Source organism: Electrona antarctica (assembly GCF_951216825.1).
Source record: "Electrona antarctica genome assembly, chromosome: 11".
In the NCBI taxonomy this organism is placed as follows: domain Eukaryota; kingdom Metazoa; phylum Chordata; class Actinopteri; order Myctophiformes; family Myctophidae; genus Electrona; species Electrona antarctica.
Genome location: NC_136792.1, coordinates 23,730,370 through 23,752,690, shown reverse-complemented (window position 1 = coordinate 23,752,690; position 22,321 = coordinate 23,730,370). Strand labels below are relative to the sequence as shown.

Sequence of the window (22,321 nt, the reverse complement as noted above, 5' to 3'; positions counted from 1 at the left end):
TACATAATTTAAAATTGCAAAAGTGAATATGCAGTAGGCCTACATAATGTGAAACACAAGACGTCTCGCTTAAATTCCTCACATAAATCATCTTTATTTTTTAACATAAGGTGGTATGCAATATGCAGAAAGGAAAGCTTTTAACCCTATATACTCAATTGACTGATGTCTCGCAGCGGTCTATGCATGGCCCCCTCCTTTTTCCCCTCTACACCAAATGCAGTGATTTGATTGAATACTTTATCAACAGTTTGCAAACACACGAGGTACAGTTATACAATAATGCTAAAAGGATGAGAGGATAACAAAAAAAGCCCTGAGGGCGTGTTGTGGTCCTATGTATTCAATTCATGAAGACATATACAATACTACAAGAAATCAGAAATTAAGTATATATGAAACACAGTAGGGGGTCATTTCTTTTGGCAAGCTAGAAGGTCTAGGTCCAATTGCAAATTTGAATCCTACAATGTATCAGATTTTCTGGTTAATGGTGCAGAGATTGATGGGAGAATACATTTCAACAATACCCCTGATAATAAAAACAAAGTGTGAGAACCATTTGAATGTGTGAGAGGCTACAGGCCGTTGTCAGAACATCTGGTACAAGAATTAACTGTCACAGACAGACTGCGGTTCAGTGGCTATATGAGTGAATCAGGCCAGATATTGAATAACCACCAGTGTTCAGTATATGCACACCTGTAAATGTCTCATCATGGTTATGTGCCATCCAAGTTACATTGTCTAGTATGTTCTCAAGTTATTATACAAATACGGTCCCTATTTCCTCCGAGGTGGAAAGCCTGGTGATGCGAGGTCATACTCATAGGTCCCTCACAGGTTTGGAGGGCCTACTCTGGTCCTTTTCCCCTCTACAGTGTACACAAAAACCCATTGCTGCCAATAGGCTATTTACAAGCTCACAGCGTTGCCAATGTATCCCGCCAGAATACGGATTAAAGGACCATACCAGTGAAGGAGTTGAAGTATCTCTGGGTCTTGTTCATGAGTGAGGGGAGGACGGAGAAGGAGATCAGCCGGAGAATCGAAGAAGCAGGGGCAGTATTGCAGTCGCTGTACCGCACTGTTGTGACGAAAAGAGAGCTGAGCCAGAAGGCAAAACTCTCTGGTTACAGAGGAATCTGCGTTCCTACTCTCACCTATGGATGGATGGATGGAGGACCAGTGGCAGTGTTACTACATACCATTGTCCTTTGTCAACATCAGTCACATAGTTAAGTTTACATAAACCTCCACCAAACCTCACCATTGCTTTATTTCCTTTGCTATCATACTGTAATTTGTTTACATTTTGTTCATATTCAGTAAACGCTACAGACTGAACCTAAATGTTTTTGTCAAAGCTCAGTCACTGTAGCTATAATACAAGTTAATTGAGCACTTTGAACAATTTCTGCAGCCGTATGTATAACAATGATGGCTTGTATTAGTCGCGTAATATAGTAGTATTTCCAATTTTCAATATTTTCACTTCTACTCCACTATACCTCAGAGGCAATTATTTGACAACTTTAGTTACTAGTTACTTTATAGATTTAGATTGTTATTACAGTGCCAATTTCAGCTATACTTCGGCTACTTGACAATAGCCGATCGACAAGCTCACAACGCGTGTGAGCTTCAAGTGGGCTGCTGCAAAGATGTGTCCACATAGCAAAGAAGGGATATTATTACGCAAACACAGCAGAGTTTTTCCAGTCCGAGTGCACCAGGAAGCCAGTGAACGTGCTGTCTGTCTTACTGCTGGAGTAGAGGCCGGCGTACTCGCCCAGAGCCATCTGCACCCACACCTGGTCCCCGGGGATCAGGTGGAGCAGCGAGCCGCCGGACAGCGAGGCCGGCTTGGGCCAGTTGCCGTAGAACTGGAAGTAGGAGGCCACCACATTTCCGTTCTTCATGATGTCAAACTGTAGACTGGAGCGGTAGACCGTGGCGTGGACGGCAAAGTAGTACGTCCCGGGCACCCTGCAGGTGAAGCGTCCCGTCTCCACGTTGTAGTCGCCCTGTTCGTTCAGTGAGATGACGTCGAAGCGGACCGCGTCGCTGGTGCTGGCCACGGGCACGGGCATGGTGCGGGCCTCCGACAGCTTGGCACTGAAGGCCGATTTGGGGGCGACGGCGCACTCGCCCGCCACCCCCTTGTCGCCCTTGTGTCCCGCGTCACCGTGGTCTCCCGTGAGGCCTCTGTCTCCTGTCTCGCCTGCAACACAGTACAATCCATAGTGTTAACAATCCCCACCGGGATGAATTAATTATTTTAAAGCCTATTGCCAAGGTTTTCCCCCTTTCAAACCTTATTTTGAAGAGCCAAATATCCGTAACCGGATGTTACGATGACATAATGGTGTGTGTGTTGACTCGACCGGATGTTGATCTCTCACTGGGTGCAGAAAAAAACCTGACCGCGACAATCACAGCGCCGGCTATCGGCCGTTGAATAACACTTGTTTTGACCAGAAACGCCATTCATGGTGCCGATTTGGAGATAAAAGCCATTGAAAGCAGCACATAGAATGCACGTAGATGCTCACTCAAATTAAGATGGCGCGGTCCAGTGTCACACTCAACACTAGCATGCTAACGGGACTCGGCTGTCGACTCTTAAACATCGATTTATGTGATAGAATGTATTTACGTTGTTGGCGGGTGGCCAGACTAAAGCTAATTTACGTGGTTTACAGTTTTGGTAAGGCTTTCCAGTGTTAATTAAACCCAATGAAAAATTAAGAATATTTTAGATTTTGGTTTTACATAAATCTTCTCTTCTGAGGATCCCTAGCACAAGACATTTTCAGTTTGGGGGTCCTTGAGTTGAAAAGGTTTGAGAACCACTGATTTTGACCCCTGACCCTTACGTTGAGATTCAGTGGCCAATCATATCTGGCAAACACACAGATAACATGAATCACCTCTCTCTCCTCTGTCGCCCAGGTCTCCTTTCTCCCCAGGGGCAGCATCCCGCCCGTCGCGCCCGTCTCTTCCTGGCTGACCAGGACTGCCATGGACCCCCGGGGAGCCCGGGATGCCAGGATGCCCCGTGCACAGGCTGGGGGGGATCTTGTTGTCGTCTAATTGGTTGGAAAAGTCGACGCGTAGAATGAGGAGGAAGTAGTGGAACAGAGGCAGGAGTCTGAGGGAAATCATGGCAACAGCGCTGTTGATGGAGAGACACACATGATAGGATGGACTTGGAATTGTTTTTTTTAATGGAAATATTAATGTTTACAACTGTAAACATTAATACTGGACTAATGGATTTGGATGTAATTGTATTAGTCAACTACTGCACAATTATAGTTTCTGAAAAACACAGATTACAGGTACATATAACAGTTGACAGTTTAGGCATTTAGCAGACGATCTTATCCAGAGCGACTTACAAGATTGAAATAAGAGATTGAAATAAGCAGAGTAAGCATGGACTCTGGTCAATAAACAACAAGGTAAATAGCCACAGAAGTAGCCAAGTCCAGCACCCACTTTATAAAACTGGCTGCCCAGTTCACCTCTATGCTATTTGATTAGTAAAATGCATTTTACTGAACCTTTACAGAACCTTCCCATGGAAACATTGTGTGGGGAGATTTCAGAATATCTGTGTTGATGTTAGTACAGGTGCAGAGTTTCATTCAGCTCCAAGCATGTGACTCACTTTCCTGTAGCAGTGGTTCTCAAAGTGGGACGGGTCTTTCAGATTTTTCATATTCCATCCTAATTGTCTAAGATTGTCTTCCAACCCACAATGACCTGTAGGTGACGCGTTATTATTTATCCCACCGCAGTTCTAGGAAAGCCCTGCTGTGATTGGCCAGTAGTCGTTGTGATTGACAGTTCTCGTTTTTGCGACCAGTCATTACTCCTACAACTACAACCTATCTCAAACCCTCACCCTAAACCTAACCCCCCACGGGGCAGCACACCTAAACCTAACCTTAACCCATGTCTTACCAATGACTAGTCTAAACTAAGTATGCACCCCCCTAAACCTAACCCGAACGGCCTAACCTCAGTAAAACTATGCCTTCCCGGGAGCCAATCAGACACATGGTGAGGCGGGTCTACCCTAGAACGTTGGTGGGATTCATAATCACGCGTAGGTGACATGGTGGAGTATTTTCGAGTATTGCATGTAACAGTGTGCAGTATTTTATTGTTGAACTTCGTCCCTGTCCTATACAGTCTACTCCTGACAGAACAAATATATGTGTTAAGGGTTTTGTTCAGACGTGTTTTCAGCAACACAAAGAAGAGACAAACAGGAGGTATCATGAGTTTTCTATAAACACAGTGGTAAATAAATATAGTTATGCGAGAGACTAACGGAGCATAAGAGTGCTTCAGTTAATCCTTTTGATTCAGCCTGCATGCAGCACAAAATGCGTACTCTCATGAATGCTTCTAAACACATAAAGACAATGTTTTTTAGAGGGTCAAAATAGAAATATGAAACGTAATGCTCATTTAAATCCACAGCTCTGTCCGTGTCCCTCTATCCAATTCTATTTAATCATTGATACACAATGATATTGTGAGTCACTATATCATTTTCTTTCAATGGCACTTTTGACTGTCAAGGTTTCAGCCTCCAGGAAGAAACCCTATATACAAAGGGAAGAGATCATTGCACATAACAACCACACCAAGGGCACTAATGACATACTGTCGCATCATAAACACATGAAAAACTGGGAAAAATCTCAGCACTCCATCTTTAAAATACTTCTATAATAATACTCAAATAGCCTACCGCACACACCACATACTTGTGGGCAAAAGTGGGCCAGGAAGTTCGACACTAAGCCCCCGGCTTAGTGTAGAAGAGTCCTTGAGCAAGACACGGAACCCTGATTCTGTTGGCGAGAAAAGGCCAAATGTCACAGCATCATAAATTGCAATGACACTGCAGTGAACTGAACAGGAAGTCTTCCAGAGTTACAAGAATTCCACAGTCAATAGTAAGTGTAATAGTAACTGCAGCACAGGAACCATCACATTATGAGGCTATTAGTCACATAAGTACATGTAATCTGTATGTCTTTAAAGTACTGTATGTCATAAATCAGGCCAATGTTTTTCAGGCCAAGGACCCCCTAGCTTAGCTGAGAGAGACCCCCTAGCTTAGCTGAGAGAGACGAAGCAGGAACCCCACATTTTAGTATATAAGATTCACAATTGTGTTGCAGCCTTTTTGTAATTTCAAAGATAGCTTCATATATACTTTTTGACTTGTGTGAAATGAAATCTATATTTACCCAGGGTATCTGGGCTAAGCTCAAGAACTTGTTTCCAGCCAGGCCCTGCTCATAGAACACATTTCATCGTAGTGGTTGATGCCTTGTTCAAGGGCATTTCAGCGGTGGTAATTTTAACGTGTCGGACGGCTGGTTCGAACTGGGAACCTTCCGGTATCTAGACCGCGCCGCTATCCGTTCGGCCACCGCTGCGTTGTGGCGTTGTGTTGTTGATTCATGTTGTTTTTTCAGACATTTAACTAGCCAGCGGTGGCTCAGGGGTAAAGTGGCTGGATGGTAACCGCAAGGTTTCCAGTTCGAACCCGGGCTCCCCGAGAGTTAGTGTCGAAGTGTCCTTGAAGTGTCCGTGAAACGTTGCATGCACACTCCCTATAGGCCAAGGACAAACCTTTGACCTGCATTTTCCGCATCTGCCTTTTATAGCGCCAACAGGAGGCCGACTTTTGTAAAACACATTTTTTTATATTACTCCTCCAGATTCTGTCCAAAAATCTCACAAATTGTTACACAGTATCTCTATGGTCATGTGCTCAAGTCGGATCTGTCCGATATTTCATATTCCATCCTAATTGGCTTTCACAGTTTGCAAGATTGCCCCGTTTTGAACAAAAGCCTCAAATCATGAACGCAGCATGCAATTTACGTGAAATCTTTCACACATTTTCTTACTAGGCTGAGGAATATATCCCACCCTTTTCACATTGGCCTGTTATAGCGCCACCAACAGGTTGATTTTTGCAAAACACATTTTTGGAACAAAATGCCTCAAATCATCCAATTGCCATCAAAGGCGTATGAAGAAATGGCACCCTTTTCACATTGGTCTATTATAGCGCCACCAGGAGGCCACAACCTGACCTGGCTTGGTGGAGACCTGTGCCCCGAGGGGCACTTTTTCTAGTTGCTCCTGATGTGCTGGTTGGTGCCTTGCATGGTTTCCGCCGCCATCGGTGTATGAATGTGTGTGTGAATGGGTGAATGTAATGCACAATCTATTTAAAGCGCCTTGGATAAAAGGTGCTATATGCACCATTTACCATTTATTTAAACTTAATACTTAGAAAACCTGACCTTTGGCTCTGTACTGTCTGGTGTTTTTTCCCTCAAGAATGTTCCCACCAGAATAGGTTTCAAGTGGTTAATGTAAAAAAAATCACACCCGTGTGAAGTGAGTGGTGCAACTCCGTGTGGGGGTCCCGGAAGTTTCAGACCCACAGGAACGCACCCAGGGTGCCGGCCTGATTCCGACGAGCCGCCCGCAGTCCGAAACGGTAGAGAAATTACAGAGTTACCATGTGGGGGTCCCCGGAACATCCAGACCCCCAGGAACACGCCCAGGGGGCCAGGCCGGTTCCGGCGTGCTGCCCTGCGTCCGAAACGGTTGAGAAATGACAGAGTTACCGTGTGGGGGTCCCAGGCCCGGTTCTTCCTACAGGCCGACGAAGCGACGGCTTCGAGCGCCATGGGGGAGGGGCGCCAAAAAGGGGCCCAACTCTGTCCCAACTCTGTCTGCCCAGTGTCCCCCCAGTGCCTCCCCAGTGCCTCCCCAGTGCCTCCCCAGTACCTCCCCAGTGTCTCCCCAGTGCCAGTGTCCCGCCAGTGCCTCCCCAGTGCCTCCCCAGTGTCCCCAGTGCCTCCACAGTGTCTCCTTTTTTATTTTTTGAGGGGGGGGGGGGGGGGGGGGGGGGGGGGGGGGGGGGGGGGGGGGCGCCGCGAAAAATCCTGCTTGGGGCGCCAGATTGCTCAGGACCGGCCCTGGGGGGTCCCTCTACTGTACTGTACTGTACTGTACTGTACTGTACTGTACTGTACTGTACTGTACTGTACTGTACTGTACTGTACTGTACTCTCACTGTACTGTACTGGCACACCCGAAATCATCATATACAGTAAATATGTGTGTGTGTGTTTTGGTTGCACACCCAGCCACCCACACACATAGCTCCGTAGCTTTTTGAGTGGTTGCACCACTCAAAAAGAGCACAAGTTGTCAAAACACAACAGAGTACATAACAAACAATGGAGAGCATCCGCCCACGGCCCACCACAAAGAGGCAGGTAAAGTGGTTTGTATCTCTTGTAGGGTATTATTATAGACACTTTATTCCCAACTTCTCTTCTGTAGTATTGTATACATGCTCTCACCCAGAACAAGCAGCCCCACCATGTAACATTGTAACATGGACAGAAAGAGGCAGAGAGAGCCTTCAATAGTCTGCGGGAGGCCCTGAGTGAGTACTGAACCAGTGTTAGTGACTGCAGACTCCAAACACCCCTTCATGTCACAGACAGATGCCTAGGAGACAGGTTTCATGGGGGCAGTGCTGTGACTGTCTCAGGCTAGGAACGGAGAGGAGAGGAGCACCCAATAACCTTATTAGTCGCAAGTTACTGAAGCACGAGCAGAATTATGCCACAGTTGAGAAAATGAGTGCTTATAGCAGGGGTTTTCAACTGATTATGAACCAGGGACCACCACCCTGACTGAGAATCAACCTGGGGACCACTGTTGTGTTGGGAGGGGGGGGGGGGGGGGGGGGGTATGGGCGTGGTGTGTGGGGAAAATGTACCTTCCATATTAAACTCATGTTGCAGTTCATTGTAACTTACTGTATGTATGAGCGAGCAGAAATATGCGATTGATTATGGGCACATTTTCTTATAATGGTGACTCAACCAGCCAATCCGGTACAGTTATCCTTTGAGATTCTAACTACTTTTTCTGTGTAAGTTCTTGACGTCCGAGTCTGACTTGCCAGTAACTGTCACCCTGGTAACAGACCACACCCGCTCAAATGGATGGAGCAAAGTGGAGCGTACAGGGAAGGAGCTTGCGAATGCGAATTCCCACGCGGATGACATTTAAAAGCAGCTTGCCTGTGAAAAAAACAGTGTTTCTTCCTTGTGGGAAAGACCCCATGTCTTCTGACACCTACCAGGAAATGTCAGCACATAAGAGAGCATATAAAGACATGTTGATGTCTGATGATAGGATCAGATACAGAACAGACCGAGGTCACAGGAGGACTGACTTTGACTTCTCACAGACTGGCTGCACACAGGTAGGCATACAGGGAACAATAGCATGCAATAAAATAAAATGCAATATTCACAGCTGTTCTTCTGAAGTGCTGGTCGTGCTGCAGACATCTCAGTTGATAGTGATACAGTACATACTGTTTGTACATTGACTGACTGTACTGTATAATGCAAACTTTAGAATAATTTAGAATTAGAATAGTTGAGACACATTTGAGTGAAATCGGACGGTACATTTTAAGGTACATGCACTATTTAGGAACAATTAGATTCTTAGTTTTCTTCAATGTGCATTCCAAATATTCAGAGTCAAATACTGTATATACACCGTGAATACTAAATGACACAGAAAATTGAGGTTCAATCTTGTCAATTGCGTGCAACCTTTTAATATACTGTAATCGCAACAATACACAAGAGGGTGGTAGTTGGTAGAATACTGCAGGTGTTTAAGGCAACAATATACGCAGCTGTGATATAATCACAATATACCACAGCCTCGTGTGTTACTGTACTGTCTGTATATAGTGAAAATGTACTTGTTAATAACGTTATAATAATTGTATTTTCTCTTTCCAGTGTCATTAACTCAGCAACAGTATGGCCGTCGGTTCACTGCGTTTGATTGTGATTATTTTGCTGTCTTCAGCGTGGGCCAGACGTGAGTAGTAACTAGACACTCTCTGTGTGTGTGTGTGTGTGTGTGTGTGTGTGTGTGTGTGTGTGTGTGTGTGTGTGTGTGTGTGTGTGTGTGTGTGTGTGTGTGTGTGTGTGTGTGTGTGAGAGAGAGAGAGACAGAATGCAATTCATTCAATCCTAAATAAAAAATGTTTGAAATATATTTTTGGGGCTTTTTCTGCCTTTTATTGATACGTTGAAAGTAGACTGACAGGAAATGGGGAGAGAGATGGGGGAAATACACGCGGCAAAGGCCGTCGGGATCGGGAGTCGAACCCGTGACACGCCGTCAGGCTGGCTCAGCAGCCTCGGTGCCCAGACGGTTGAGCTAACCGTCCGGGCCAATCCTAAATAATTTTGACTGAATAGTCCATTATTAATTCAAAGTCAAATTAGCTTCATTGACATGGCATACATGTGCACTTACTGTCAATACAGAAATGTTAAAAATAAAAGAAAAAAGATTGTAAAACAATACAGAAATGTAAGTGTGTAAATGTAATGTACACATGGCATAACTTTAGTGACTAATGGATGTTAAAGGAGAATTCCACACTAGGTTATTCTTACCTTAATTGGATGTTATTATATCCGGGTGAAAAAAAGTGTCATAACTCCATCCTGAGTGCACCGCCGTTCCAGGTGTGAGCGGTGGGGCTTTGTGGCAAATCGCTTATTTTTATCGCTCAAAAATTCTAAACTTTTCGTAGATATCGATCGTTCATAATAACTCAAATCTCTCCACAGTGTTTGAGTCCCAAAGGGGACTATATAAGCCCTCCATGGGTTTCTTTTCTCACATATTTCTCTTTGATTGATGTTACCTTTTTTGTACTACATGTTTTTATTGTGCGAATAAACTAAACTAAACTAAACTAGACTTTGGATGAAATCAAGGGTGAAATATCTACTCAAACACTGTGGCGTTTGTGTTTTTTTAATAAGCAATGTATCGCAAAACCCCGCTGCTTACACTCAGAGCTGCGGTATGAACATGTTCAACAGTACCAACATCCAATTAGGGTAATAAAAAGCCTTGTTTGGAATTATCCTTCAATATCAATCTCTCTCTCACTCTCTCACATTGTCTCCCCAGCAACCAACAAGACATACAGCTACTCTCTAGCAGTGGGTAAAGGCCGCTTCTTGGCAGCTGGCCAGCCCACTGGCTATTCCTTCAACTTCTACCCAGTTCACCCTGACGCTGAGCTGCTGCTGGTCAGTGGACGCAACAATGGCGCTGCAATATCCTCCATCGGAGCTCACTGGGGCATGCACGCCTCAGACTCCAAGAAGCACTTGAAGAAGCAAAAATAAAATATTTTTTGATATGAAATCCTGAATTATTATTTTTTCGCTATTTTCTATCCTTTTTTTTGGCTATTTTTGAACCTGAAACGTGTCATTTTTATTTAATTTCAAATGCATATAGTTAACTCATGTTAACTCTATGAACTTAAATGCAAATAAAAAAAGACAATAGAACTTTAATACTAATCATTAAGATACTAATATAGACTGAAGTAATTAAAGCGGGTCATGTTTGCATGGGTGGGGGCCAGCCTCCACATGTGGCCCCTTTGACGCCGGTTGCCCATGTATGCACTATAGATGATGAATCCACAAACTATCCACATCAAGTCGGTCTTGATTAAATAACCACCCATCGTCGTTCTCTCGTTTTCAATTCTCGTCTTGTTTTCAGTGTCCTTGCATTAAATTCCTCATGTGCATCTAGATCTAATCTAATGTTCTGTTCTCTTGTTATGTTATGTTTAACACTTTTGCTCATTAAAAAATCATTTTAAAAGGGAGCTATTTGACGGGTGAATCTTCCTGTTTCTATTCACTGTGTTTACAAAAAAAACATATTTACCCTCCATGCTTCTCTGTAGCGAGTGAACAGTGCAGTCAAAGTGGGGTTTGGGGACCCCCAGGGGTCCTTGAGGTGGTTCATTGGCTATTTAAAAAAAAATCACACCCGTGTGAACTGAGTGGTGCAACTCCCCCCTTCCACCCCCCCCCCCCCCCCCCCCCTCTCTCTCTCTCTCTCCCTCTCTCTTTCTCTCTCTCTCTCTCTCTCTCTCATTAGCAGGCAACAGTGCAGCACTATCTTAGCCTGGCTAATAAGCCAGACTCAAATCACACTGTCGTGTGGTATTTGAGTCTGGAGATGCTGTGTATGGATCTTGTTTCCCGGAGGGCGGGTTCAAACATTTTCTCTTTGACGCAATTGGTCAGAGCTACTGTCAGTCAAAGGTCTCAAGCATTGAACGTCACTGTACCAAAGCCCGCCCATATTGCATACTGTGTCCCGATTGGCCACACCAGTTCTCTGGTGTAGGAAATGGGCGTACAATTGAGCCAACGGCTGATTCGGTCTGGCTTATTAGCCAGGCTAGCACTATCTCTCTCTCTGTTTCTGGCACGACAGCGCCCCTACTGGTACTCCATAATACACCTTAAAGTACCTATGAATAAATACAACAAGTCACCAAAGTCCTACTTTTTAGTAGCAGGGCAAAATACACAATATATATAGGCATGAACATAGGCTTGGACTGTACATCTAAGATGATCCTTTTGAAACTTCTCAAGGGAACTTTCAAAGCCAATTTTAGTCTGGACTGTAGATAGTTCCACGACCAAGGGCCAAAGAAGGCCAGACATTTTTTACCCCCCTCGGATTTGAATGCTGGTACTACACAGTACACACCGCAGCCAAGCATTTGACCTGAGGTTGAGGCCGTTTTGGACTAAGTCGAATTTGGATGAGATGTAAGACGGCAGGTCACCCAGAATGGCTTTATAAATTAAAATATGCCAATGCTGAAGCCTGCGAGATGCCAATGAGAACCAACCGACTGCAGCATACAATGTGCAATGATGTGTTCTGAAAGGTGAATTAGTTATGAATCTCTATGCAGCATGGTACAAGGGATCCAATTTGGCCAAGGTGGAGGAGCAGGCAAACCTATATATCACCATAATCCAATTGGGACAGAAAGAGACCAATGACCATTTTTTTACGAGCTGAACAAGAAAAACAAGCCTTCAATCTGTAGAAGAAACCCAGAGTGAATTTAAGCTTTTTGCACAAGGAATCAATATGAAATTTGAAATTAAGGTGTTTATCCAGCCAAAAGCCAATGTATTTGTAGCATTCCACCCACTCGATGGGAGTTAAATCAAGAGTGGAGATGGTCATTGGAGCTGAAATAGCTCGTGGAGTGAACAACATAGCTTTAGTTTTAGTGCCATTTAGCAATAATTTGCTCTTTATTAAACAATATTATCTCCATGTTTGTTGTATGGGTTGTCTAAGTGGTCTACATTTTCTTGTAATTAACCATTAGAGCATAGTGGAGAAGAATCTCAGCGATGCCTACTTATAGCAAACATGGGCAACCTGGCATTCAGTATTGATGATAGCGTATGGACCATTGTGTCACTTTTTGCACTTGTGTAAGTAAAAGACTATATTTTTGCATCCAAAGAGCCTCAATGTTATTTTGTCAGTTTATGAGCCTATCTTGTTGTTTATAAAGTGATCATTCCCATGGTGCAGACTTACTGGTGACTGTGGAAACCAAACCTTATAGCCTTGAGGCTGCAATTTAAGTCACAAGAGCTGATGAAGTCAAGATGATATTTGTTGAAACACATTTTGGTCACTTAGAATTCCTGAACTCCCTGAGGAAGACTGCAAGGTTGAAATTAGTGGTGTCAAAAATAATTGATTCAGCAATACATCGCGATTGGGCCGTGCACGATTCTGCATTCATACTGCAACGTGACATAATCGATAATCAAAGCCTAAATATAATATAATCATAATACTGCATAATATAGTTCTAACTCAAATGAAATGTTGTTCAGTATATCTGACTGCTTGTATTGACTTTTTGCCATGTTGTGCAATAATAGAGAAGAATGTGATGCATCGTAGAATCGAATCGAATCATTACCTGGTGAATTGTAATCAAATTGAGTCATGAGGGCAGTGCCAATGCACACATCTAGTTGAAATGCCTGTGAGTTCCCATTGTTTATATGAAGATGTACATTTTTGTAAGTTTATAAATGTACAATACTTTCATAAAATCATCTTTGCCTATAGAAGAGGAAGACTCCATTCTTCAAGAACTGAGGAGAATATTCAACACAGTTGCTTTCTGCATCAGAAGGAAAGATGGACAGAAGGAGTGTGACAGACAGACAGACAGACAGACAGACAGACAGACAGACAGACAGACAGACAGGAATGCTGTGTCAGCAGTATAAGCAGAAGAGGAGTGCAGACAGGACAAACACTGCAGAGACTAAAGCCAGATTTACATTTAGTTGTCCATCAGTGTCACATACCAAAAAAGCCAATCCACACGCTCACAACGCTGATCATAAACAGCCATGTTTCCAGTGTGAATGTTTATGGAACACATGCCTTTCTGAGCTACCATGTGTAGCTAGTACTAGCTACCTCCACATATCTGACACACGTTGACCTGTGACACTGTGGAGGAATTATGGTACGATTATTACAACTTATATGTTGTTCACCTTTGTCCTTCCTTACAGTAGATGTTTTGCCCTCTGAATAAGTCAAGATGTGAGGATGTTATTTTGTCCTTGCAAAATGTCCAAGTCTGCATATTCCCAGACACTATTGTACTTATAACTTAAGTGTCTCCAACTCCGTTCTGCCTCAACAATAGTGATTGATACAGTAATAGTTCCTCGACACAGACATATAACTCCTTGTATTTGTTTTGGAAGGAGTAATATGTCCAGCGAGTATGATGACCAGCAGGGGTTTTCCTTATAAGCTATCCATACTACATTTGTCTTATTTCTCCCAAATCGAATGCTGCCTCTGTATTCTTTTTTTATTTGTCCATTTTGTATTGCACACCAAAGAAATTAAACAGGGTGCATTTCAATCAGCTCTGATTTTAAATCTTATAGCAGTATGCATGTCAGTCACATTTGACTTCACAAGTTACCCATCCAGTTATGTTTCCATGCAAAGTCCTGTAAATTCAGATTTGGATAAAATACATCAATAATAACAACAACAATATCAACGAGTATACTGCACTTCTTCATACGACAACTATGATCCAAAATAAGGATGCCAGGATCCATGTACTTAAATATATAATTCAATTGTTAAATTGTGATATTAAAAAACATAAATATTATATTCATACCAGAGAGTATATTTCCCAAAAGTAAATGCATATACGGTATTCATTCCAGAAATCAAATCTGAAATTACTCATCCCGTCCTGTAAACACAGGTAGAATATCTCTCTGCATATTCATACTCAGACAGGTAGCATCCCTTAGATATGACACCTGATAGTTTGTATAGGCAGTTTAAAGAAACACTCCAGAAGTAACTCACCAGATGTTGTCCTGACGCACCTCTGGAGCAGCAGTTTGCTTTCTGTATTGAAAAAGCAGTGAAAGTCCTTCCTCCCCAGACCAGAGACAGTCTGGCTGCTGGGGAAAAACTGAGGAGCCCAACTATTCTGAGGAAACGGTAATGAGAACCAATTAGAAAGCAGGGAGGGTGGGACTGAGGGGGAGAGAGACAGACAGAGAGAGAGAGAGAGAGGGGGGGGGGGTGGATGACAGAAAAGAGGAGGAATAAGGGAAAAGACATTTTTGATGTTCTTCCAGCATAAATAATAGATAAAAGCACCTCAAGCACACTGGGACAGGGAGTGAAAATAAAGGGAAATTAGACAAATACCAGAGGTAATGAATGGTGAAAACTATGTAGAGAAAGTTCGACTCCAGAGGATTTCTCCAAATCATTCTCCTCAGAGTAGAGATCAGAGGGGTTGTGGTCAGGAATGATGTCACCACCACTAATACACCATGGGTAGCCTACAGGGCTGCCTCACTGTTCTGAATATTCACATAAGAGACTGTGCACAGACAGACAGACAGACAGACAGACAGACAGACAGACAGACAGACAGACAGACAGACATAATACACAAGACAAAGACAAAATACTATTTTGATTGACATCGTTTTGTTTTTAGACTGATGCTACATGTGTGGTTTACTCTGCGATCTTATAGTTTACACTTTACAGTTGCTCTGAGTGTCTACTAAATGCCTAAATTGTACATTTTACACGCACGCACACACAGAGTCAGAGAGAGACAGACAGACAGACAGACAGACAGACAGACAGACAGACAGACAGACAGACAGACAGACAGACAGACAGACAGACAGACACACACAGTCACACACAGTCACACCACTCAAGTCGAGTCGAGTCAACTATACATATAAAGTACATGTATACAATACCAGTAAGACGCCTGAGGGAGAAGCGCCCTTGCGTGCACGCATCCACCTGGGTGACAGCAGACTGCTGGGTGAGCACTGCTAGCGCTTTGGAATAGGGGGTCAGATCAACATATCCGCCTGGGTGACAGCAGACTGCTAAGCGAGCGCTGGTGGTTTGGCATGGGGGGTCAGATCAACATATCTGCCTGGGTGACACAGCAGACTGCTGGGAAAGCGCTGGCGCTTTGGCATGGGGGGGTCAGATCAACATATGGCCTTAATTTTTGGGCCTGTTGAGAACTCTAGTGTTCACCGGCTGCCGGGCACCAGTCAAAAGGGAGACATTGAAGAGGAAGGATGGATGGGGAAGGATCAACATATGGAATGTCAGAACAGGTCAGTCCATATATGGAGATCTAATGCTGCATTCACATGGAATCAAGCAAGCAGTAGACGGCAAATCGGAAAACATTTTAGTAGACGGGAGCAGGACGGTAAACGGAACAGAATGGCACGGCAGCCCAGCAGCCAGAACCGGCAGACGGCATCAATGTTAAAATATTTAATCTTTTTAACGTTCAGGTTTTGCCGCTTGCCGTCTACCGCTTGCCTGATTCCATGTGAATGCAGCATAAGGGTTTGAGGTTTGAGGTGAGATGTGCAGGCCTAGAGTTGCTGGCCAATATTGATGACATCAGGGATCTCCATATGGGCTTAATATTGATGACATCACGTGATGATGGGGTGACCAACCAACCAAACAACTGACGGGAAATGCACGATTTCATAGTTCTGTGACCTGCGGTCGTAACAACACAATGTATACACTATACATTGGAGGAAACCTCAATAGCAGGGCTATATTTACACAGAAAAGGAGTAGTGGTGGCGGGGCCTATCGTGCAAAGTATGATGCTGTTATTTGTCTGGCCTGTTCTATTGTCAACACCAACTCACAGACACAGTGTCCCTTAGGGTCCATTTTACACTCTTGAGTTACAGACCCCTAGAGAACCCAGAGAGGGTCCCTGGACCCCACTTTAAGTTTGAGAACCACTGCCATAGAACCATGGCTGTGTAGTTCAGTTCAAGTTTAAAAACATGACCTTGGCTTATTGTACACCATGATGTAAGATAACACAATGTAGACATAAACATAAACTCACACCTGTCTACTGAGGCTCAAGATGTGCCGCATGTGTTCCTAGATTTTGATTGATTGAGTACCAGTTTGCACCACAGGAATGCTACAGTTCAATAAGGTCTCATAAGAGGATTTAACCCAAGAAAGGAAGCCTAGCTATTGGCTTGTTTAAGATATTTCCATTGGTGTCCTTCATACTCTATTCATTGCTCTACAGCAAACCTCATCTAACGCACCCATTATTGCTCTGCTTGATTAGCTGCAGCTGTGTTGCTCAACTTAGTCAACTTCATCTGGAAATCAACCTGGCAACATGCCTTCAATCTTTTATCTAGCCCCTCAACATGCTTCACAAGTAGCCTACAACAACATGGAACATAAAACACCTAACCTAACAAGAATTCTCACACTCCACACACAACTCTTGTTTCTTTCTTTTTCTTTTATTTTTTACAGGTCTGTGTAGGCTACATTTTATCAGTCCGTTTTCTATTAGCTTAAGCAGTGCTGCACATACTAAACGTTGCACACCAGTAGCTATTTCACAATTTTAAATCAGCCAGGCCCAAATTGCCCAATCAGTACCAGCTGTGATTGGCAACTTTGGCAAGGCAACGAACAATGTCATGAGAGAGAGAGCATGGTGCTACAGTAGGTGTATTTTATAATTATACTTATTTATACAGTTTAAATAGTTGTTTACTGTTTCAGTGCACTATCACTTTGTACAATGTAGTTAGGCTACTAGTTGCAGTGTATTGTTAAACTGTACAATGTCCTGCGTCAGTTCTGACGGATTTCATTGCTTATGGTAATTAAAGTCAATGTATTTATGCCAAGGTGGGTCCATTGCAACGCGGCTGTCTCGGACAACAAACTGGAAGTGTTGATTTATTTCACTGTTTGTTTTCAAAAAACGTTCTTGAGAGCAATCAAAATGACATTGTGTTTGTAAACTTACATGGCCGCCATGTTGGATATGGCAAAACTCAAGCAGTCGCCAGTCAGAGGCTGCAGATTCTCCGTTTGCAGTCTAGTCTGTTTCGAAGGGTCTGTCATTGAGTTCATTCAGAAATATGAATTCAGTATTCAGTATTATGATTCAGACTAATCATAATCAAGCACTCAACCATCCATCCATCCATCTTCAACCGCTTATCCGTAGTCGGGTCACGGGGGCAACAGCTCCACCAGAGTGCTCCAGCTTCCCTCTCCAGAGCAACATTAGTGACTTCCTCCTGGGGGATTCCGAGACGTTCCGAGGCCAGTGAGTCTTTGTTTCCTCCAACTGCGCCTTGGTCTGCCCCGGGGTCTCCTCCCAGTGGGACGTGCGTCAAGGACCTCCCTAGGGAGGCGCCCGAGAGGCATCCTAAACAGATGCCCGAACCACCTCAGCTGGCTCCTTTCCAGGCGAAGGAGCAGCGGTTCTACTCCCAGTCTCTCTCGTGTGACTGAACTTCTCACCCTATCTCTAAGGGAGAGGCCAGCCACCCGCCGAAGAAAACTCATTTCGGCCGCTTGTATTCGCGACCTTATTCGCACTCAACCAAGCTGTGTAATAATGCAGGGTAGGATTATTACATTACATATCATTATGCTACCAGTAATATATACCGGTAGACAAATATTCTAGCATGTTAACCACTTTCCACCTGGCACCCCCATTTTGGGCATGTAATCTACGTAAGTGATATGGGTAAAAAAGTGTTTATTTTTGTCTTTATTTTTTGTTAAAACGTCAAAGCACTATATTAGATTAGATGTCTTTATTATCCACATGGCAATTTTGTTTTGTCTGTAGCAATGATTCTGATGTAATCATTGCTACATAGGCCTACTGTATTACAAGTGAGTTCTCTCCTGAAAATTGGTAGCCTGACACTCAGTCTGAATTTTCATTTAGTTTCACTTCATTATTCAATCGAATAATCTGAATCAATCAATCTGAATCGCCAGAACATATTTTCTTAATGGGCGTGGCTAGCGATTCAGGGCTGGAGTCAGGCTAAAAAATTGGTATCCCGACCTGAAAATGTGTTTTCTCACTTTTCTGTTCACCAAAAAGCTGGAGAGACATGGACTCCTGTTACTGAACACTATTGCAACAAGTACTACTATCAGAGCTATTTCTATCACTTATTACCCTATGGTTCTACCTTTCAAATTTCTTAAATATTTAAACATTTCTTTAAAAATAGCTGATCAACCTCAATCATTCAATAGTGGTTAAAACAAATAAATTGACAACCAGAAACCGGCCAGCTTACATCTCGGGCAACTACTAACTTTTAGAGACCAATTTGGTATGATTTTACGAGGTTAAGGTTGGGAATAAGTTTAGTGTTAGACATAGTTTATAGTTTCACTGAGGTTACATTTAGGAATAATGTTAGGTTTAAGCATAGTACTAGTTTTACTGAGATTACATTTAGGAATACGGTTAGGTTTATCCGTAGTTTTACTGAGGATAAGTAACAACAACCACCTCAACAACAATGTACATCAAAGCATGCAGGAGGTGAAACCTTCACAATTGTACACATGACATGAGTCTGCTTAATGGCGTTTTAACACACAAACCCTGTTTTTATGGGTAACGTGAAAGTACAGGGGGCCTCTTTGAAACTAGACTCTTTGACTTTACTTTCCATTTGAGTCGCTCAGCCATGAGGGACTTCATAAGACTCCTGTTGAGGCAATGGACTATAACTGAAACTTTCTGAAGCAGTGCCGACATGGTTCCAATTAGGATCACGACGTGAATCAGCACTTTCTGGGTCTGGTGCAATAAACAGCCTGTTGTAATTGAAAAGCCACTGCTTAAGAATTTACGGTAAATGTGGACCATTTGACAAACTGCACGCCGTAGGGACTACAGCTGGGCTCAATAATCCGGGTGTGTGAATAATAGGAAGTGTTGGCGGTAGTGGTTGAGTGATTCTCAACATGTTGGTCAAGGACCTCAAATTGATATACAGTATATTTGGCCACAAACCCCCATCTGAAAATGTTTTGTGCCAGTGAGCCCTGGGCCGGAAGAGAAGATTTGTGTTTAAAAAATTCTAAATTATTCAAAAGTTTCAAACATAGCAGATGTGCAAGCATAGCTGGTAGATCTGCTATTTTTGAATAGCCTACATATAAATGGATGAATAATTAAAATGATTCTGATGCTACATGAACTACTTTTTCTGGGGGACCCCACTGTGAGAACCAATGGTTAAGCCATATGTTTTTAAAGTGGGGGGTGCAAGGCAGCGCTAGTTGAAAAGAAAAGAGGAAAATAATAATCTAATAGTGATAATAATCTAATAGTGTTTCTGGAGGTATTGTCATGGATTTATTATTGGCTGTTGTATAACCTGACATAGCTTTGAAGTGTAATTATGTATCTGCCGCTTGGCCAGTTCCCACTTGAAAAAGAGACGCAGTCTCAATGTGTTTTTACTGGTTAAATAAAGGTTAAAAAAAATCACCAGGCTATAATGCATAATGAGCAACAGACCTATCATGATATTAGAATAAATACAACAGTATAAATACAAACATTGAAAATACAGTTTCGGACATTACTTTTGGTATAATGTTGCACAGTTAATACTGAAACAGAAACTTTAACATATATTTTTAACATATCACCAGCTGCACACAATTGAGTTGGCGAGAGTGACTGGACAGACTGAAGAGGACATGATGGACGCCTTCATAGAGCAGACATCAGAGGAGTTGGAGAAATGCCAACAGAAGCTTCTGGCCTCCGAGGACACCTTGAGAGAGACAGAGGAGAAACTGAAGAGTCGTGAGGAAGAGTTGAGAGCATCTGAGGAGGTTCATGGCGACATGAAGGTACCGATGAAACACCAGTGAGGTTTAGCATACTATTCGTCTTCAACATTTCTCAGGCTGAGGACCCCTTCACTGAGAGAAACATGAAGCAGGGACCCCCACCCATTCACACTGATTAAACCTTTTCATAGATTTCAGACTTGTTTGACAGCACTGTCATCAGTGTCTGATTGCTCCCGCTGTGCAGGTTGGTGACTTGCATGGTTTCCTCCACCATTGGTATGTGAATTTTGGTGAATGTAATGCACATCTATGTAAAGTGCTTTGGATAAAAGCGCTATATAAATGCACCATTTACCATTCTATTTATTTAGTGTTGTGTAAACTTAAACCATGAATGTGTACATTTTACCTTTGTCTCTGTACTACATTTTTAGCTAAATGTATCCCCCAGAATAGGGATGCTATGGTTAGCCAACAGATAAAGTGGTTAAAATGATTGTGATACTATGTCAACTACTGTTGCTGTAGGACCCCACTTTGAGAACCAATGCGGTTAGGCTGTGAAAATAGCCTACATGCTTTCATGTTCTGAAATATGAGGAATATCACATACATTTTGTATTCTCTCAGGACACATTGAGGGAGAGCGAGGAGGAGCTGAGATCTTCCCAGGAGGCATTGGGTGACATGAAGGTGCAGATGAGGGAGACCAGTGAGGCCCTGGAGGAGACCCTGACCACAGTGAGCCACCTGGAGACGGAGCTGACCAGACTGAGAGGTGTGCTGAGGTCAACCTGGCAGGAAGGGGACCAGATTGCGGCCCATCTCGCAGAGAGACGCCTGCGATCTGAAGACAACACAAGCAGGACGCAGCAGGTGCAGAAGACGGAGCTTGGCTCTTTTAAGGTGTCGTAGAATTCTGGATCAATCAGTAATTGATGAGGAAATAGGAGTCTGAGACAATATTCTATGTGGTGATGGCTATGCTTTATGTACATGATATCATAGGACGAAGTACAATAACACTCAGGTCGGTGGTATGGTAGTTCTGCCAACGAGCACAGGGATCAGACAATAGTTATACTAGCCATACCAGATGGGCTGTAACAAACGATAGCTATAAGGCCTAGCTACCAAATAATGTCATATGTATTAAGTACTATAAGTGATGGTAAAATATAAAGGTTAGTTATAAACAATCATGCTAACGATTTAGTATAATGTTAAATTCTTCTACAATTTCCTCCTTGAAGGATTTCGCCAGAAAACTCCAACAGGATCACACCACCCTAGCAGAGGAGCTGAAGGAGGAACGGGCCGTCGTGTGCTCCCTGTCGGCACTGCTGCAGCAGGAGAAGTCTGAGTCTACCGAGCGCATGAGGGACTTTGAGGACGAGATGGAGGAGGTGCTGGGAGAGCTGGCGGCCATGCAGGGGCAGGAGCAGAGGTGGCGAGACACGCTGGCGGAGCACCATGCAGCGCTGCTGAGCCTCGGGCGCGACCATGCAAAGATGGAGACGGAGTTGAATGAAACCAGGGCCCTGCTTGAGTGTAAGAGAAGATGTGAGATGAACCACTGGGAGAGCCTTCAGGAGGAGCACACCTACTCGCAGCACGTGAGAGGAGAGCACCAAGCAAGCTGTGGGACCAGCAGAGGACAGGAGGACCACAGCACTAGAGGACATGCTAAAGATCCTTACACACCATGAGGGAGTGTTTATTTCATGTGATTAATTAGTTTTAACTGCTGCTTGAGTCATGAGTACATCCATCTATATAGAATGAGTATTACGTGGCTATACAGTATAGTGACTTATTTATTTTTCAAAACAAGGTCAATTTAACAGTTAGCGGTTTGATATTAAATATCTTCTGGTGCATTTCCATGTTGTTTATTCTTCACGCTCCTGGTGTGTGTAAGGACCTTAAGGGATGAAACTTCATCTCGACGAAACTTCATCTCGAAGGCGAGGTTGTCCGCCCGCTGAGTCTCCTCAGACAACTTAATGTGGAGCTCCAGGATCCGTCTCTAGCTGTGGCATTGGCCTTGCTCAGCTCCTCCTCCAAGTTGGCCGTGTTGTGC

At 43.5% G+C, this 22,321-nt stretch overlaps 2 protein-coding genes across 6 annotated transcripts; one reads left to right on the top strand and one right to left on the bottom strand.

The window, feature by feature from the left end:
- Nucleotides 1–74: 74 nt before the first annotated feature.
- On the bottom strand, nucleotides 75–17,875 carry c1qtnf5 (C1q and TNF related 5). Of its 4 annotated transcripts, none has more exons than XM_079514240.1 (4): nucleotides 17,411–17,875; nucleotides 14,401–14,574; nucleotides 2,934–3,178; nucleotides 75–2,224 (listed from the first exon to the last, which is right to left on the bottom strand). In XM_079514240.1, the coding sequence occupies exons 3-4, from the start codon at nucleotides 3,166–3,168 to the stop codon at nucleotides 1,695–1,697; spliced, it is 765 nt and encodes a 254-aa protein (XP_079370366.1). In that variant the 5' UTR covers nucleotides 3,169–3,178; nucleotides 14,401–14,574; nucleotides 17,411–17,875; the 3' UTR covers nucleotides 75–1,694. The 4 variants fall into 4 exon arrangements, with proteins under 4 accessions (XP_079370366.1, XP_079370367.1, XP_079370364.1 ...); XM_079514241.1 differs by having other exon boundaries at nucleotides 14,401–14,527; XM_079514238.1 differs by lacking the exon at nucleotides 14,401–14,574.
- LOC306932425 (uncharacterized protein) lies at nucleotides 16,768–22,118 on the top strand. 2 transcript variants are annotated; one of them, XM_079514237.1, is made up of 4 exons: nucleotides 16,768–17,100; nucleotides 20,092–20,295; nucleotides 20,869–21,114; nucleotides 21,492–22,118. In XM_079514237.1, exons 2-4 carry the CDS (start codon nucleotides 20,140–20,142, stop codon nucleotides 21,945–21,947), a joined length of 858 nt encoding a protein of 285 aa, XP_079370363.1. In that variant the 5' UTR covers nucleotides 16,768–17,100; nucleotides 20,092–20,139; the 3' UTR covers nucleotides 21,948–22,118. The 2 variants fall into 2 exon arrangements, with proteins under 2 accessions (XP_079370363.1, XP_079370362.1); XM_079514236.1 differs by having other exon boundaries at nucleotides 20,869–21,144.
- Nucleotides 22,119–22,321: the final 203 nt, after the last annotated feature.

Coding starts and splice junctions, on each gene's coding strand:
- c1qtnf5 (XM_079514238.1), bottom strand. CDS start 17,517: ATGAACTCAATGACAGACCCTTCGAAACAGACTAGACTGCAAACGGAG. Junction 3,179..17,410: donor ATATCCAACATGGCGGCCAT/GTAAGTTTACAA, acceptor CTCCATCAACAG/CGCTGTTGCCATGATTTCCC. Junction 2,225..2,933: donor GGGCGACAGAGGAGAGAGAG/GTGATTCATGTT, acceptor ACTGTGTTGCAG/GCGAGACAGGAGACAGAGGC.
- LOC306932425 (XM_079514236.1), top strand. CDS start 20,140: ATGATGGACGCCTTCATAGAGCAGACATCAGAGGAGTTGGAGAAATGC. Junction 20,296..20,868: donor AGGTTCATGGCGACATGAAG/GTACCGATGAAA, acceptor GTATTCTCTCAG/GACACATTGAGGGAGAGCGA. Junction 21,145..21,491: donor CGGAGCTTGGCTCTTTTAAG/GTGTCGTAGAAT, acceptor TCCTCCTTGAAG/GATTTCGCCAGAAAACTCCA.